The following is a 13,854-nucleotide window of genomic DNA, read 5'->3' on the forward strand; positions in this document are numbered from 1 at the left end:
TGAAAGCATAACAGCCAGGGGTCTCCCTAATTACCTCCCACTCTGAGTATGGTTGGCCGTATCCCACTTGATGAGAGCAGAGACCAGAGACGTATCACAGCTTGTCCCGGGTCACACAGCTGGGGAGAGGGCCGCACAACACTAAGTCTTGCGCTCTTGCTCATGTCCGTCGACTGCCTCATGTGACTGCTGGTGTCTTTGCAGGTCCTGAAAATCCAGCAGGGGATCCAGGAGCATCTCAAGCAGGTGAATGAGTGACGGGAGCTTGGGTGTCGAGGGAGGGCTGCCCTCCTTGCATGGCAGGAGAAAGGGGGAGAGAGGAAGGCAGGGAGGGACAGGGCAGGTGGTGGAGGGACAGGGCAGGTGGTGCAGGCCCCAGCAGGCTGCAGGGGAAGACTTGGGCTTCCCCCTGCCCCCTGGGAGGTGGGAGGGCTGCAGATAGAGGGGGTGAGGCCTGAAGTGGAACCCCAGGATATGAGGTAGCCCCACATCTCAGGAGTGCATCTCTGATCCTGTGCCTCTCTTTTTGAGCCTGCTCCCAATCCCCATGGGGCTGGAGAAGGCCAGGGGCCTGTCAGCACTTCACAGGTCAGTTACTTCTGTTAGGAAGGGGCCGTTATGTGCCAGGCACAGCCGAATGCAGTCTCCATGTATCTGAGGTTCTCAACGGCCTGGCTCACACTGGCAGGGGAGAGCAGGCCTGCACCAGGCCTCCCCTCCTCCCACATGGGGCGCCTTGCCCAAGCTGAAGCACAGCTTCCACCCCGCCTGTCCTCCCGCCACCTGGCTCCTTTCTCCTGGGCACTGGCAGGACTTTTCCGCCTGTGCCACATGTGACTGGCGGAGGGCCAGGGCCATGTCTGCGACTTAGCAGAGCCTGGGGTGAGAAGCTCAGGGAACAGGGAAAGACAGATCCAAAGTAGAGCGGGGTGAGGAGGAGGGGCCAGGAAGCAAGCAGAACACGGTTATTCATTCAACAGATATTTATCCATCACCTCCTTGCCAAGTACGGTTGTAGGCGCCAGGGAAATAGCAAAAGAGAACACAGACAAACCGCTGCCCTCGGGGTGAGAGGAACTTGGTAAACAGAAGTGTCAGATGGTGAGGACTGGGCATGGTGGGAGGTGGAATTAAGCAGCCCCAAGGGGATGTGGAGGGAGGGGGGTACCAAGGTGGCAGTAGGTTACAATTCAGGGTGGTCAGGGACGACTCTGGCATTTGAGCAAATTCTTGAAGGAGATCAGAGGAGGCAGGAGGATAGGTATCTGAATGAGGAGTAGCCCTGGCAGAGGCACAGCCTGTGCAAAGGCCCTGCGGCAGGACTGTGCCTGACATGCTGGAGGAACAGTGAGGAGGCCCGTGTGGCTGGAGCAGAGTGAGCAAGGGGGAGAGAGGGCGGACAGAAGGGCAGGGAGGGGATGGAGAAGGTCTCGCAGGGTCTTGTGGGCTGCAGGAGGACTTGGGTTTTTGCTCTGGGGAAGGTGGGAGCCCTAGAGGGCTGTGGGCAGAGGAGGGGGCGGGCCCTGACTCAGATGCTCACCAGCACCCTCTGGTGCCTGCTGCGGGGAGGAGGCACAGGAGTTGGGGTCCAGTTAGGACTATCCAGGTGTGGGAGGCTGATCACTGGGAAGGTTTGGTGGTGAGAAACAGGCAGAGTGGGGATGTGTTTGGAGGAGGAAATTCATAGCAGGTGCTGAGCATCGAAGGGTCTGAGGAGGATCCCAGAGGGTCTCCACCAAGCACCTCTCCCCCCACAGAGAGCCCCAGGTAATGCTTACTCCTGGTTCTGCACAGACCACCACCCCCTCTCCTGTTTTCAGTCCCTCCTCTACCAGCTTCCCCCGATGTGCATTTAAAATCCCTAGCAGCAGCAGCAGGGCCCGTGCTCCCCAGCCCGCCTGCACACAGCTCTCCCCAGGGAGGGCCAGCTCGCAGGCAGGAGGGAGCAGCACTTTTCATGCTGAGTGCATTAAAGTGCCAGTAAATTGCGCATTAACGAGCCAGGGCGAATTGGGGAAGGCTCCCCTGGGCCTTGTGCTGCTGGGAGGCCCAGCTGGGGAATCCATCTCTGGCTGCCCTAGGAAGCAGCCGCCTGGAGCTACGAGGGCTCGGGGAGGGGGTCCTCACCCCAGCCTCTCCCTCCCCTATCCTGTCCGCCCCAGTGACAGGCAGGAAATGAGACTAGGCTGAGAGTGGGGACAGGTAAACACAGCCCAGCCACCGCATATCCTGACTTTGGGAAATTGACTTTGAGGCTCTGAGCCTCGTTTTCTCATCTGCAGAATGGGAACCTCAGTGGTGCCCATTCAACAGAACTAAGAGCCATGGTCAGCACCCACGCCACATTCCTTAGCAGTTATTTCTTTCTGTGAATCAGAACATTTCCCCAGGATTTCGGAATTCACCCTGGGCCAAACAGTATCTTGGTATCCACCACGGAGAAGAGGCATGTGCATTGGTAAAGCCCATGGGCACTGCCTCCAAAGCCACAGGCCAAAGACCAAACCCGTGTCCTCCTCTGCAGTAGACATGGGACATGTGTGGCTATTTACATTTTAGTTGGCAATCAAGTGGCACCGTCCACATGTCAAGGACTCAACCTTAGCAGGCAGGTCTAGAACATTGTTAATATCACTATATTTAGTCTTCCTGGACTAAATATAGCTGCATATACGCACATTCTCACAGAGCCTTTTATCAGCCCGAGAAGGTGGGTCTCCACAGCGAATTCCTGGCAGTACTGTAGGGGTGCTTCCTGTCTTGGATGGTTTGTGTCCTCGGCTGGAGGCCAGGAACATTGTAGGAGCTGCTGCCCTTGGTTCTTTTTATTTATTTGACTGTACCAAGTCTTAGTTGAGGCATGTGGGATCTAGTTCCCCTGACCAGGGATCAAACCCAGACCCCTTGCACTGAGAACTTGGAGTCTTAGCCACTGGTCCACCAGGAAGATCCCTGTCCTTGGTTCTTGAGCCTTTGGATGTGGCCGGTGGGCCTCAGGGTTGCATTTTATTTTATTTTTTTGACCACGTCCTACTGCATGTGCACTCTTTGTTCCCTGACTAGGGAGAGAACCTGTAACCGCTGGGCCACCAGGGAAGTGCCCGCATTCCTAATTATACTGAACTTTATATTTAAATAGCCACCTGCAGCCTGTCTGTGCAAAGGAAGGAGAGGTTAAAATGGAGAGGTTAAAATCGATTCTAGTACTTGGGCCAGAAAAGCTTTGCGGAGAAAAGCAGTAGAATGCGCCATAGGAGGGAGCCTGTCCTAAAGGAACAGATGGGCAACCTTCTGGGAGGGAGAAAGAAAATTTAGGGAGCCTTCCGTGACCACAGAAACTATTGACTTAAACCTGGAATCGGTAGCAGTCACACTGCTTGACTTTTTTTTTTTTTTTTAGTATTTATTTGGCTGTACTGAGGTCTTACTTGTGGCATGTGGGATCTAGTTCCCTGACCAGGGATTGAACCCAGGCCCCCTGCATTGGGAGCACAGAGTCAGCCACTGGACCATCAGAGAAGCTTTAAAGAAAGAAAGTTAAGTCACTCAGTCATACCCGACTTTTTATGACCCCATGGACTGTAGCCCACCAGGCTCTTCCGTCCATTGGATTCTCCAGGCAAGAATACTGGAGTGGGTTGCCATTTCCTTCTCCAGGGCGTCTTCCCAACCCAGGGATGGAACCCAGGTCTCCTGCATTGCAGGCAGACGCTTTAACCTCTGAGCCACCAGGGAAGCCCCAGAGAAGCCTTGGCTCCACTTTAAATGTAAAATAAGTGACCAGTCAGGTTCCCTGGCTGCCCTGTTGCCAGCCCTGCTCCTGAAGAGGAAACCATCGATTTCTTAGGATCTTTGCAACATTTCAGCAAATTCAAATGTCAGTCCCCACACGGGGGGGACCTGGGTAACAGGGCTTTGCTTCTTGAAGCCATTTTAAGTGGCAATGGCATTTGGGCCCAAGAAAATGTGAGTTTGATGACTTGACTATCTTAGAGTGGTGACTGGTTGTTAGGGCTCGATTTTTGTCACCTGCGGTCATGGCTGCCTTCTGGGTACCAAGAGCTTGCTTTTTGCTGGGTGACCACAAATCCACCCAAAAACGTTCAAGGGAGGTGGTGTACCCCATATTGTCCACGAGGAAACTGGCTTGTTGAAACGGGTTTGTCCTTAAGGGTTTTTTTTCTTTTTAAATTATTTGTTTGACTGCACTGGGTCCTAGTTGCAGCACACGGGATTTTCAGTCTTGGTTGCAGCATTTGTTGTTGGTGTTCAGTCGCTCAGTCGTGTCTGACTCTTTGCGACCCCATGGACTGCAGCACACCAGGCTTCCCTGTCCTTCACTGTCTCCTGGAGTTTGTTCAAACTCACATCCATTGAGATGGTGATGCCATCCAACCATCTCATCCTCTGTCGTTCCCTTCTCTTCCTGCCTTCAATCTTTCCCAGCATCAGGGTCTTTTCCAATGAGTCGGTTCTTCACATCAGGTGGCCAAACTATTGGAGCTTCATCTTCAGCATCAGTCCTTCCAATTAATATTCAGGTTGATTTCCTTTAAAGGGTTGACTGGTTGCAGCATGCTGGATCTTGAACTGCAGCATTTGAACTTAGTTGGAGCACGTGGGATCTAGTTCCCTGACCAGGGATCGAACCCAGGCCCCTTGCATTGGGAGTGTGGACTCTTAGCCACTGGACCACCAGGGAGGTCCCCCAGGGCTGTCCTTTAATGAAGCTTTAATGGGATGACCTTCTCCCCTCCAGGCAGAAAACTTCCTACAGATGATGGAGACCTGCAGCCAATCCCTAGGCTTCCAGCTCGGAGAGGTAGGTTCCTGGGTCCTCCAGGAGGGTGGGGATGGGCTTGGGGCAAAGGGTGCATCCTTGTGTCCCTCACCCACGACCCTGCGCTTCCAGAACCAGGGGAGCCAGCCCTCCCTCAGTGAGCAACCCAGCCAGGACCCCCAGCACCCAGGGGCCACGCCCCCACAGACCTCCAGTCTCCAGGATCTAGACTTCGAAGACGTCCTGGTCATGAGGTCATCTGACTGGTTCCAGCGATCCCCCAGAGTGAACAGTGACACAGTCCGCCAGCGAGACACGCAGCCGTGCTGGGACTTGGAGCCCCAGTTTTCACAGGATATTCTGACGGAGCAGCTCTGGGAGATTTTTGCTGGGACCCAGGACCAGGGAGAGCACCCAAGACACAGGAGTAAGCCTCCCTGGGGGTGAGGGGACAGGGGGGCTCAGGCCACATGGAGAGGCAGCATCTGCTGAACTTGCTTGCCCTGCCTTCTCTCCCTTATCCCTTCCTGTCATCCTAGTGACAGACCAGGTGCCAGGCCATGTAAGTAACTGGAATCCTCAGTACCCAGAGGAGAGGGCTTTGTCTTGACTGGGCTCCCTGGTAGGGACCTCTGGGTGCCTGTGGGATTGGCCTGCCCACCCCCTTACCCCTTGGAGACCCTCAGAGAATACCTGCAGCTCGGCCTCAATGGAAGGATGGGACTTCTGGCAGCTAGAGCATCTTGTCTACACTGCCTGGACCCTCCCACCGTGTTCCGCTTCTCAGACTAACCCCGGCACATCTTTGGTCTGAACTGATTTCCCCAATTCCCATGGGCAGGAGAGCCAGGAGCCAGGACCACGATACTTGGGAGTGAAAATGCTTCCCAAGGACACTCTGGGTAATCCACGGGGAGAAGGGCAGTCCGCCCTGGGAGGGAGGGGGCATGCTTGCCACTGATTCAGTCTTGTCTCTGCCCAGTTTTCCTCCCACCCACGCCCTCTCCCAGCTCCTCTGAGGGCTCCCGAGAGGGAAGCCCAAGCCTGGGTGCTGTAGGACAGGAGATGCTCTCCCACATGGCCCAGGTAAGACCTTGCACTCCACACAAAAGCTAGGGGGGAGGTGGTCAAGACAGGAGGAGGATGTGGCTCAGGTGTGACCTCATCCACCCACAGGAGCTTGCCAGGAAGACCTATCAATTTCTGAAGCCCATGTAAGTATGTCCCAACCTGTGGTCTGAGGCTAGGGAAGCCCAGATGTAGGGATGAGAAGACTTTCTGGAGGAAGGGGCAAAATGCTTAGGATCTTGAAGGATGAATAGGAGTTTGGGATAGGACAAAGCATTCAGGGCAGAGGGGAGCAGTGTTCCATTACAGGAGACAGAGAATACCTGGAGGAATGTGTGTAGGACCTTGGGGGATGTAGAGTGTGCTGGAGAAATGAGGCTTGAGAGAATCCGTAAACCTGAAGAGGAAGGAAGCCCTTTTGGGGTTTGCTGGGTGCCCTACTCCAGGCAGAGAAGCTCTCAGGCAGGCTGCTGATTCTGAGGCCTTCTCTCTCAAGATGCTGGGACCTCGAGGACTTTGAAAACACATGGAATAGGCCTGATGCCTTGCCTTGGCAGTCCAGGAAGCTGGCGGTTCCACACAGAGTGGAGAAGATGCGGAGACTAGAACATGGGGAGCCTGTGCTGGCCACGGCTATCAGCAGCTTCACCCGGCACGCCTTCACCTGCAGCAGGGGTGGCGTCAAGGTGTGGAGCCTGGTGGGCCAGGTGATGAAGGCCAGGTTTCCAGAGAGCTTCTTGAGAGTAGAGGTGAGGGCTCTGGGGCGGGGCTTGTGGGAACTGGGAGTGCCCTGCCCCCTGCAGGGGAGGAAGCTCACCTCAGACTCTGCCCACCCCAGACACCAGGGGCCTACCTGCGCACCTGCCTGCTGTTCTCAAACAGCACAACCCTGCTCACGGGCGGCCACAACCTGGCTGGTGTGAGCCTGTGGGACCTGACGGCGCCTTCCCTGCGCGTGAGAGCCGAACTGCCCTGCGCGGGCCTTACCTGCCAGGCCCTGGCTGCCAGCCCCGAGGACAGCCTGGCTTTTGCTGGCTTCACCAATGGCAGCGTCAGGATCTGGGACCTGCGGGACTGGAGTGTGGTCAGGTGTGGCCCAGGGGAGAGCCTCTTCCTGTCTCGGCCCCTGAGCAGGAACCCAGCAGTTTCAAGGCCAAAGTCCCTCTCCTTTGGGAACTCTTACGTTGGAGAGTTGAAGACCTGGGTTCATGTCATGGCTGGGCTATTTGTTTGAAGCCCTGTTGTGGGACTTCTTGTCTGCCTTCGTTTCCCCATCTGTCACCCTGATGTGATTGGGCAACATAATTCCCAGTTGGGGAGCTGTGCCAGGCCCTGTGGGGTGCTGAGCAGCATCCCAGCCCTCACCCACTCAATGCTAGGAGCACAGATATCCCCAGGCATGGTCCCCTGGGGCTTAGACTCACCCCTGGGGAGTGTGATTGGGTGTCCCCGGGGGTGCAGAGCTTAAAGTCTGAGCTCTGACCTCCCACCCTATGCCTCTCCTGGGCCAGGGACCTGCCTGGACATCCGAACGGTGCCAAGAGCATTGCTGTTAAAAACCAGCACGTCTGGACGGGGGGTCTGGATGCCTGCCTGCGGTGCTGGGATCTGAGGGCCACTGGGGAGCCCCAAGAATACCAGTTTGAATCTCAGGTGTGCAGCTGGGATGGGTCCTGCTTGGTCAGTAGCAGCTGGGCCTGGGACTGAAGGAGGTTGATGCTGGGGGAAGGGCAGGGGGAGTGGTACCTCAAGTCTCCGTGATGCTATGAAGAGAGGGTTGCTTAGCTACATCCCCCTCCATTGCCCAGATAACATTGGATGCTTTTGTACTCTGTATCAAGGGATCATATTCTGAGTCTCTGTGATAATCTGGTAAGGTAGAGTGGACCACACTCATATTGTAGATGACCCAACCTAGGCCGGAAATGTGAAGTTGCTTGTTGGTGCCTCCCAGCCAGGAAGCGGGCAGGTGGTCAGGCCCCCAGGGTGGGTTCCTGGGCTCCTGCCACCTCTTGACCTGGCTAGGACCTGACCAATGTTTTCCTTGCTGTCTTCTCCCCAGATAATGAGCCTGTCCCCCAGCCCCCATGAGGACTGGGTGCTGGTGGGCACGGCCAATGGCCAGCAGTGGCTGCAGCCCAGCCTCGGGGGCCAGAAGCGCATGGTGGGGTGTAAGGACGGCACCATCCTTGAACTCAAGTTCTCCCCTGTGGGTGAGTGGCCAGGAAGGACCGGGGAGTCCCCCGTGGGCCCCAGTGGTCCTCAGCCTCCCACAGGGCGCTGCCTCACTCAGACCCACTCCACCCAGCCCTTTCTTCTCTTTTTTTAATATTTATGTATTTGACTGCACTGGGTCTTAGTTGCGGCATAAAAGATCTTTAGCTGCAGCATGTGGGATCTAGTTCCCTGACCAGGGATCAAACCTGAGGCCCCTGCATTGGGAGCATGGAGTGTTACCCCCTGGACCACCAGGAAAGTCTCCTTCTCAGCCCTTTCTGACCCCTCCTGACCAACCCCCCTGACCATGCCCTTCATCAGCAGGAACTCCCCTGAGAGATGCTATCTGCAGGGGCTCACTCTGGGAGGTGTGAGGGGTCCAGTCCTCAGCTGCCAGCTTTCTCTGTGACTGGGCCCCCCTATGCCTCTTCCCAGGCCAGTGGTGGGTGAGTGTGGGGACAGACAACCTGGTCAGCATCTTCAGCATGCCCGCGGGGACCCTGGCGCTCCAGGTACAAGGGTAGGGCAGGAGGGTGGCGCATGCGTGTCCTGGGTGCTGAGGGGCCAGGTCTGGGGGTCCAAATGCAGAGGCCCCCCACCAAAAGGGACCACGTTTGAATGGACGGGCAGATGTTAAGAACAAGAATGGGCGAGTCCCTCGCTCTGCCCCCCAACCCTCCCAGGTGCCCGAGAGATCCTCTGTCATGTGCTGTGACGTGTCCTCCAGCAACCACCTGATCGTCACAGGGTGCAGGGACCACGCCTCAGTGTACCAGCTCACATACTGAGGGCTCGCCGGGGTGGGCGGGCTCGCACGATGAGCGATCTTTGTCATGTGTAATAAAGCAATTGGAAAAAGCACTGGTCCAGTGCTGTGTCCTGTCCCCTGGCACCTCATGGAGGTTTGAAGGGACTTTGTCCAGCCCAGGTCTCTACATTTGAGTCCACCTCTCCTGAGAGTCAGGTCAGAGCCACTGACCCTTGCCGTCAAGAGAACTGGACATGGAGCCCCCTGCCTTATTTTTTTCCCTGAGTGTGTGGAGGAAATGGCAACCCCCTCCAGTATTTTTGCCTGGAGGATTCCATGGACAGAGGAGCCTGGCAGGCTACAGTCTATGGGATTGCAAAAAGACTGAAGCGGCTTAGCACGTGTAGCATGAGGGATCTTAGTTCCCCAACCAGGCATGGAACCCATGCCCCCTGCAGTGGAAAAGTGGAGTCTTAACCTGTGGACTGCCAGGGAAGTCTCTGGAGCCCTTCTTCCTGCTCCACTGAGCTCCTGTGATCTCATGGAGAGATGCTCCCAGCCCTGCCTGCACAGCCCGGGAGTGGCTCCTCAGTCCTTCCCAAGATACCCGTGTCCATATAGACCAGGGCTTCTACTCCCCAGGGTGAGTCTAAGCCCAGGGGACCATGTCTGGGGACATCTGTGCTCCTGGCATTGAGTGGGTAGGGGCTGGGATGCTGCTCAGCACCCCACAGGGCCTGGCACAGCTCCCCAACCGGGAATTATGCAGCCCCAATGTCAGCTGTGCCGAGGAGGAGAGACTGGTTTACTGGGGGTGGCTCTTGCTGGCCAGCACTTTTCCACCCACTAAGTAAGGTTCTGAAATCACCATTTGCTCACCCTGTCCCTCCAGAATGAGCAATGTCCCCAGTTCCCCAACCCAAAACAAAAAGGCAGTTCTGATAAATACATTTATTTCCCCAAGGTCCTCCTGTGTATCTGGCCCCACATTCAGCAGGGGAGGACACGAGGGGTCAGCCAGAGCATGGATGAGATTTAGGGCTCATGGTAGGAGTAGGGGGGAGGTTCGGAATGACCCTCCCCTGGGAGTCAGGCCAGGGATGCAGGAAGAAGGGGGTCTCAGTAGACCACCTCATACACAGTGGCCTTCTTGTCCCCAGAGCCTGTCACGATGTACTTGTTGTTCCCGGAGATGTCACAACTGAGCACGGAGGAGGACTCCTTGGACTGTGGACAGGAGAGGGCGGGGGAGGGGAGAGTGAGGCGCGGCCAAGGCCAGCACGGTCTGGCTCGTGCTCCTGACCACCTGCACATTCAGAGGGAAGACACAAGGCAACTGGGGCAGCGCCTGTCTCCAGGGGTGAGCTATGGTCAAGGCCGGAGCTGAGACAGGACTTGGGGCCCAACACGGGGAGCCTAGCCATGAGGACAGAAGGAGGGTAACAGTTCTTCCAGAGAACAGTGATGATGCTCCTGGGAAGAGCAGGACCTCAGTTCCCTAGAACAGGAGAACCACCATCTCCTGGGAAGCTCAGAGAGGGTGTGTACCAGACATGAGGTCACACAGCACAGAAGACAGCTAAGGCTTAAAGTAGGATGACCTACACCAGCACTCTGCAAACTGTTTCTTTTTTTTTTTTTAGAACTGTTTCTTTTTTTGTCCATGCAGCTTAAGGGATCTTAGTTCCCTGACTAGGGATTGAACCTAAGCTCTGGGCAGTGAGAGCACAGAGTCCTAACCACTGGACCACCAGGGAATTCCCTCAGCAATCTACTTCTGAAAAGGGCCCAGTGGTAAATTTTCAGGCTTTTACCTGAAAGCTCATTTAAGTCCAATGAGCTCTGGCCCGTAAGTGCAAGGACGAAATCAGTCAGTGTTACATCATCTACTATTTTTTTTTCCCTAACAACCCTTTAAAAAATGTAAAAACTGTTCCTCATCGAGCAGGATGGCTCTAAGAAAGATGCCAGAGTAAGTGTTGTGGAGGATGGAGAGAAATCGGAACCCTTCCATATTGCCAGTGGGAATGAAAAATTTGGGAAAGATTCTGGCAGTTCCTCCAAAGATTAAACAACTCTCAGCAATTCCATTCCAAGATATCTGCCCAGGAGAAATGAAAACAAGCATGCACAGGAGAATGTACATGAATGTTCACAGCAGCGCAATTCACAGCAGCCCAGAAGTGGAGACAACCCTAGTACCCACCAACAGGTGATGGATGAACACAGTATGGCCCATCCACACAGTAGAATATTAGCCTCTATATATTCCTTAAAACAGAAGGAAGCTCTGACACCTGCTACATCATGGATGGACCTTGGGGATGTGATGCTCAGTGAGAGAAGCGAGACACAGAAGAATAAATTTTGTGTGATCCCACTTACATGAGTCATCAAATCCACAGAGACAGGAAGTAGATGGTGGGGCCAGGGGATGGGAAGTCAGTGTCTCATGGGGACAGAGTTTCAGTATGGGAAGATGAGAAAGTTCTGGAGATGATGGTAGGGATGGTTGTAGGACAGTGTGGATGTACTTAATGCCACTGAGCCCTGCATGTAAAAATGGTCAAGATGGTGAATTTTATATGGATTTATCACAACACTTCCCTGGTGGCTCAGATGGTAAAGCGTCTGCCTACAATGCGGGAGACCTGGGTTCAATCCCTGGGTCAGGAAGATCCCTTAGAGAAGAAAATGGCAACCCACTCCAGTATTCTTGCCTGGAAAATCCCATGGACGGAGGAGCCTGGTAGACTACAGTCCATGGGGTTGCAGAGTCGGACATGACTGAGCAACTTCACTTCACTTCACAACTAATAACACAGTTTGTGCACAGATGTGGCCTTCAGGCTGACCGCCTGCTTTAGTAGCTCCAGGCTGTTGAGGACGCTCCCCTGTTCAACCCCCACCCCTCTCTGGGTCCTGGGGCACCTGGCGTCCTGCAGTGGTGGTGGTGGGGGGCGGAAACCTCAGACATGCAGTACCTGGAAGATGCTGGCCCCGTACGGCGTCCTCCAGGCGTTGAGCAGGTTGTCCTTCCCCGTGCTCACGAACCACCGCCCTGAGGGAGGAGGGTGAGGAGTTCAGGAGCGAGGTGGACTGGAAGAAGCCAGGGCTAGGGGTGGCGGACAGAGACAGAGCAACCTGGTCTGCCTCTCCCTCCCCTTCCTGCACCTCTGCCCTCCCCTGGTGGACAGGAAGCCCCTTTGCTGAGGCTCCAGCCTTACCCCCGAGTGCCAGACAGTGAACCCAAGGTCCCAAAGAGCTCCAACTGACCTTCAAGAAGGGGGAGCCCCAAGAGAGGCTGGCCAGATAAAAATAGGGTGCCCCGGGAGTTCCCTACTTGTCCAGTGGTTAGACCGTGCTTTCACTGCTGAGGGACCAGGTTCAATCCCTGCTCGGGGAACTAAAATCCCAAAAGCTATGTGGCGTGGCCAAAATGCAGGGAAAGAAGCAAAACAAAAAGAAAAACCAGGGTGCTCAGTTACATTTGAACCTAAGATCAACCACGCATCATTTTTAGTACAGGTAGGTCCCAAATAGTTCATTATCTATTTTTTAACACATATTTATTTATTTGGCTGTGCCAGGTCTTAGTTAGGGCATGTGGGATCTAGTTCCCGGACCAGGGATTAAACCCAGGCTCCCTGTATTGGAAGCCACTGGGCCACCAGGGAAGTCCCTCTGTTTGTTTTTTTTAAGTATATGTAAGTTCCATGAACTACTTGGGATATATCAATACTGAAAACAACAAAAAAATTAGTGTAAGTATATCCCATGCAATATTTGAGATCTATCTGCACTAAAATAGTATAAATTATAGCTCATGCATTTTGGGGATATACTTATGCTAATAAATTATGTGCTGTTTAGTGTACAAGTATATCCCACAAGGTGCTTGAGACATGCTAACAAATTCTTTGTCCATTAGAGCAGTGATCCCCAACCTTTTTGGCACGAGGGACCAGTTTCATGGAAGACAATTTTTCCATGGGGAACAAGGTAAGAGGGGGTGGCTTCAGGGTGATTCCAGCGCATGACATTTATTGTGCACTATTCCTATTATTGGAGAAGGCAATGGCACCCCACTCCAGTACTGTTGCCTGGAGAATCCCATGGACGGAGAAGCCTGGTAGGCTGCAGTCCATGGGGTCGCTAAGAGTTGGACACGACTGAGCCACTTCACTTTCACTTTCCACTTTCATGCATTAGAGAAGGAAATGGCAACCCACTCCAGTGTTCTTGCCTGGAGAATCCCAGGGACAGGGGAGCCTGGTGGCTGCCGTCTATGGGGTCGCACAGAGTCGGACACGACTGAAGCGACTTAGCAGCAGCAGCATTCCTATTATTATTACATCGGCTCTACCTTAGATCATCAGGCAATAGATCCCGAGGTTTGGGACCTCTAGTTAGAGTATGTCCCATGCAGTAGGGACATACTTCTATTAAGCAGTGATGTGCTGTTTATCTAAGATGCAAATGTAATCGGGCATCCTCGTTTTCTGTTGTGAGTTTTTGTCGTCGTTATGTTTTGGCAACCCTGCCCCAGCGCCCCAGCTCCCAGAGGCCCCACCCAAGCCCCAGAGACGCACCACAGGAGGCGAACTTGAGGGACAGAACGCAGCTCTCGTGGAGATGCAGCTGGTATTTCTCGGGCTTCCGGACATGTAGGAGCTCCACACTACTGCTCTCCATGCCAACGGCCAGCCAGTCCTGGTTAGGGCAGTGGCCCAGGGAAAAAATCTAGGGGTGAAGAGAGGAGACAGAAAACCCCTTGGCATGTGGTGGGGGGTGCCCAGAGCTTGGGGGGCCCGGGGAGGAAGGGAGCGGTCCAACGTTCTGCCACTGCAGCTCCTGCATGGAGAGGCAGCTGGCCCTGGGCCTGGAGCAGAGCGCAGCAGGCAACTGCGTGTCGAATCATTAATATTAATCAGAATTACATGGAGCCCCGGGGCCTCACATCCATTATCTTCTCTGAACGCACAACAGCTCTGGGAGGGAGGGAGGGAAGGGGTGAAGCCAGCGAGCACCGCAGCTCCCC

General features: G+C 54.6%; 2 protein-coding genes across 7 annotated transcripts in view; one reads left to right on the plus strand and one right to left on the minus strand.

Annotated features, from left to right (window-relative positions):
* TLE6 (transducin-like enhancer of split 6) overlaps nt 1-8,925 on the plus strand; it is a 12,343-nt gene extending 3,418 nt beyond the window's left edge. For 5 of the 6 annotated variants that reach the window (XM_010863636.1, XM_010863637.1, XM_010863639.1 and 2 more), the window contains 13 exons: nt 205-246; nt 4,760-4,822; nt 4,913-5,207; nt 5,320-5,342; nt 5,622-5,682; nt 5,763-5,866; nt 5,957-5,994; nt 6,345-6,597; nt 6,687-6,937; nt 7,360-7,501; nt 7,911-8,061; nt 8,501-8,577; nt 8,749-8,925. In XM_010863636.1, the coding sequence (XP_010861938.1) occupies nt 205-246; nt 4,760-4,822; nt 4,913-5,207; nt 5,320-5,342; nt 5,622-5,682; nt 5,763-5,866; nt 5,957-5,994; nt 6,345-6,597; nt 6,687-6,937; nt 7,360-7,501; nt 7,911-8,061; nt 8,501-8,577; nt 8,749-8,853 (1,605 nt within the window). In that variant the 3' untranslated portion in view covers nt 8,854-8,925. Of the gene's footprint in view, nt 1-204; nt 247-950; nt 1,102-4,759; nt 4,823-4,912; nt 5,208-5,319; nt 5,343-5,621; nt 5,683-5,762; nt 5,867-5,956; nt 5,995-6,344; nt 6,598-6,686; nt 6,938-7,359; nt 7,502-7,910; nt 8,062-8,500; nt 8,578-8,748 lie in introns of those variants that run through there. The other variant, XM_010863638.1, reaches the window with a different exon arrangement.
* An 828-nt stretch (nt 8,926-9,753) lies between these two features.
* TLE2 (transducin-like enhancer of split 2) overlaps nt 9,754-13,854 on the minus strand; it is a 20,233-nt gene continuing 16,132 nt past the window's right edge. The window contains exons 17-19 of the mRNA XM_010863635.1: nt 13,406-13,556; nt 11,798-11,874; nt 9,754-10,040 (exon numbers count right to left, since the gene is read on the minus strand). Of these exons, the coding sequence (XP_010861937.1) occupies nt 9,933-10,040; nt 11,798-11,874; nt 13,406-13,556 (336 nt within the window). The 3' untranslated portion in view covers nt 9,754-9,932. The remainder of the gene's footprint in view (nt 10,041-11,797; nt 11,875-13,405; nt 13,557-13,854) is intronic.

The sequence above is a fragment of the Bison bison genome, unplaced genomic scaffold (genome assembly GCF_000754665.1).
Source record: "Bison bison bison isolate TAMUID 2011002044 unplaced genomic scaffold, Bison_UMD1.0 scf7180017864492, whole genome shotgun sequence".
In the NCBI taxonomy this organism is placed as follows: domain Eukaryota; kingdom Metazoa; phylum Chordata; class Mammalia; order Artiodactyla; family Bovidae; genus Bison; species Bison bison.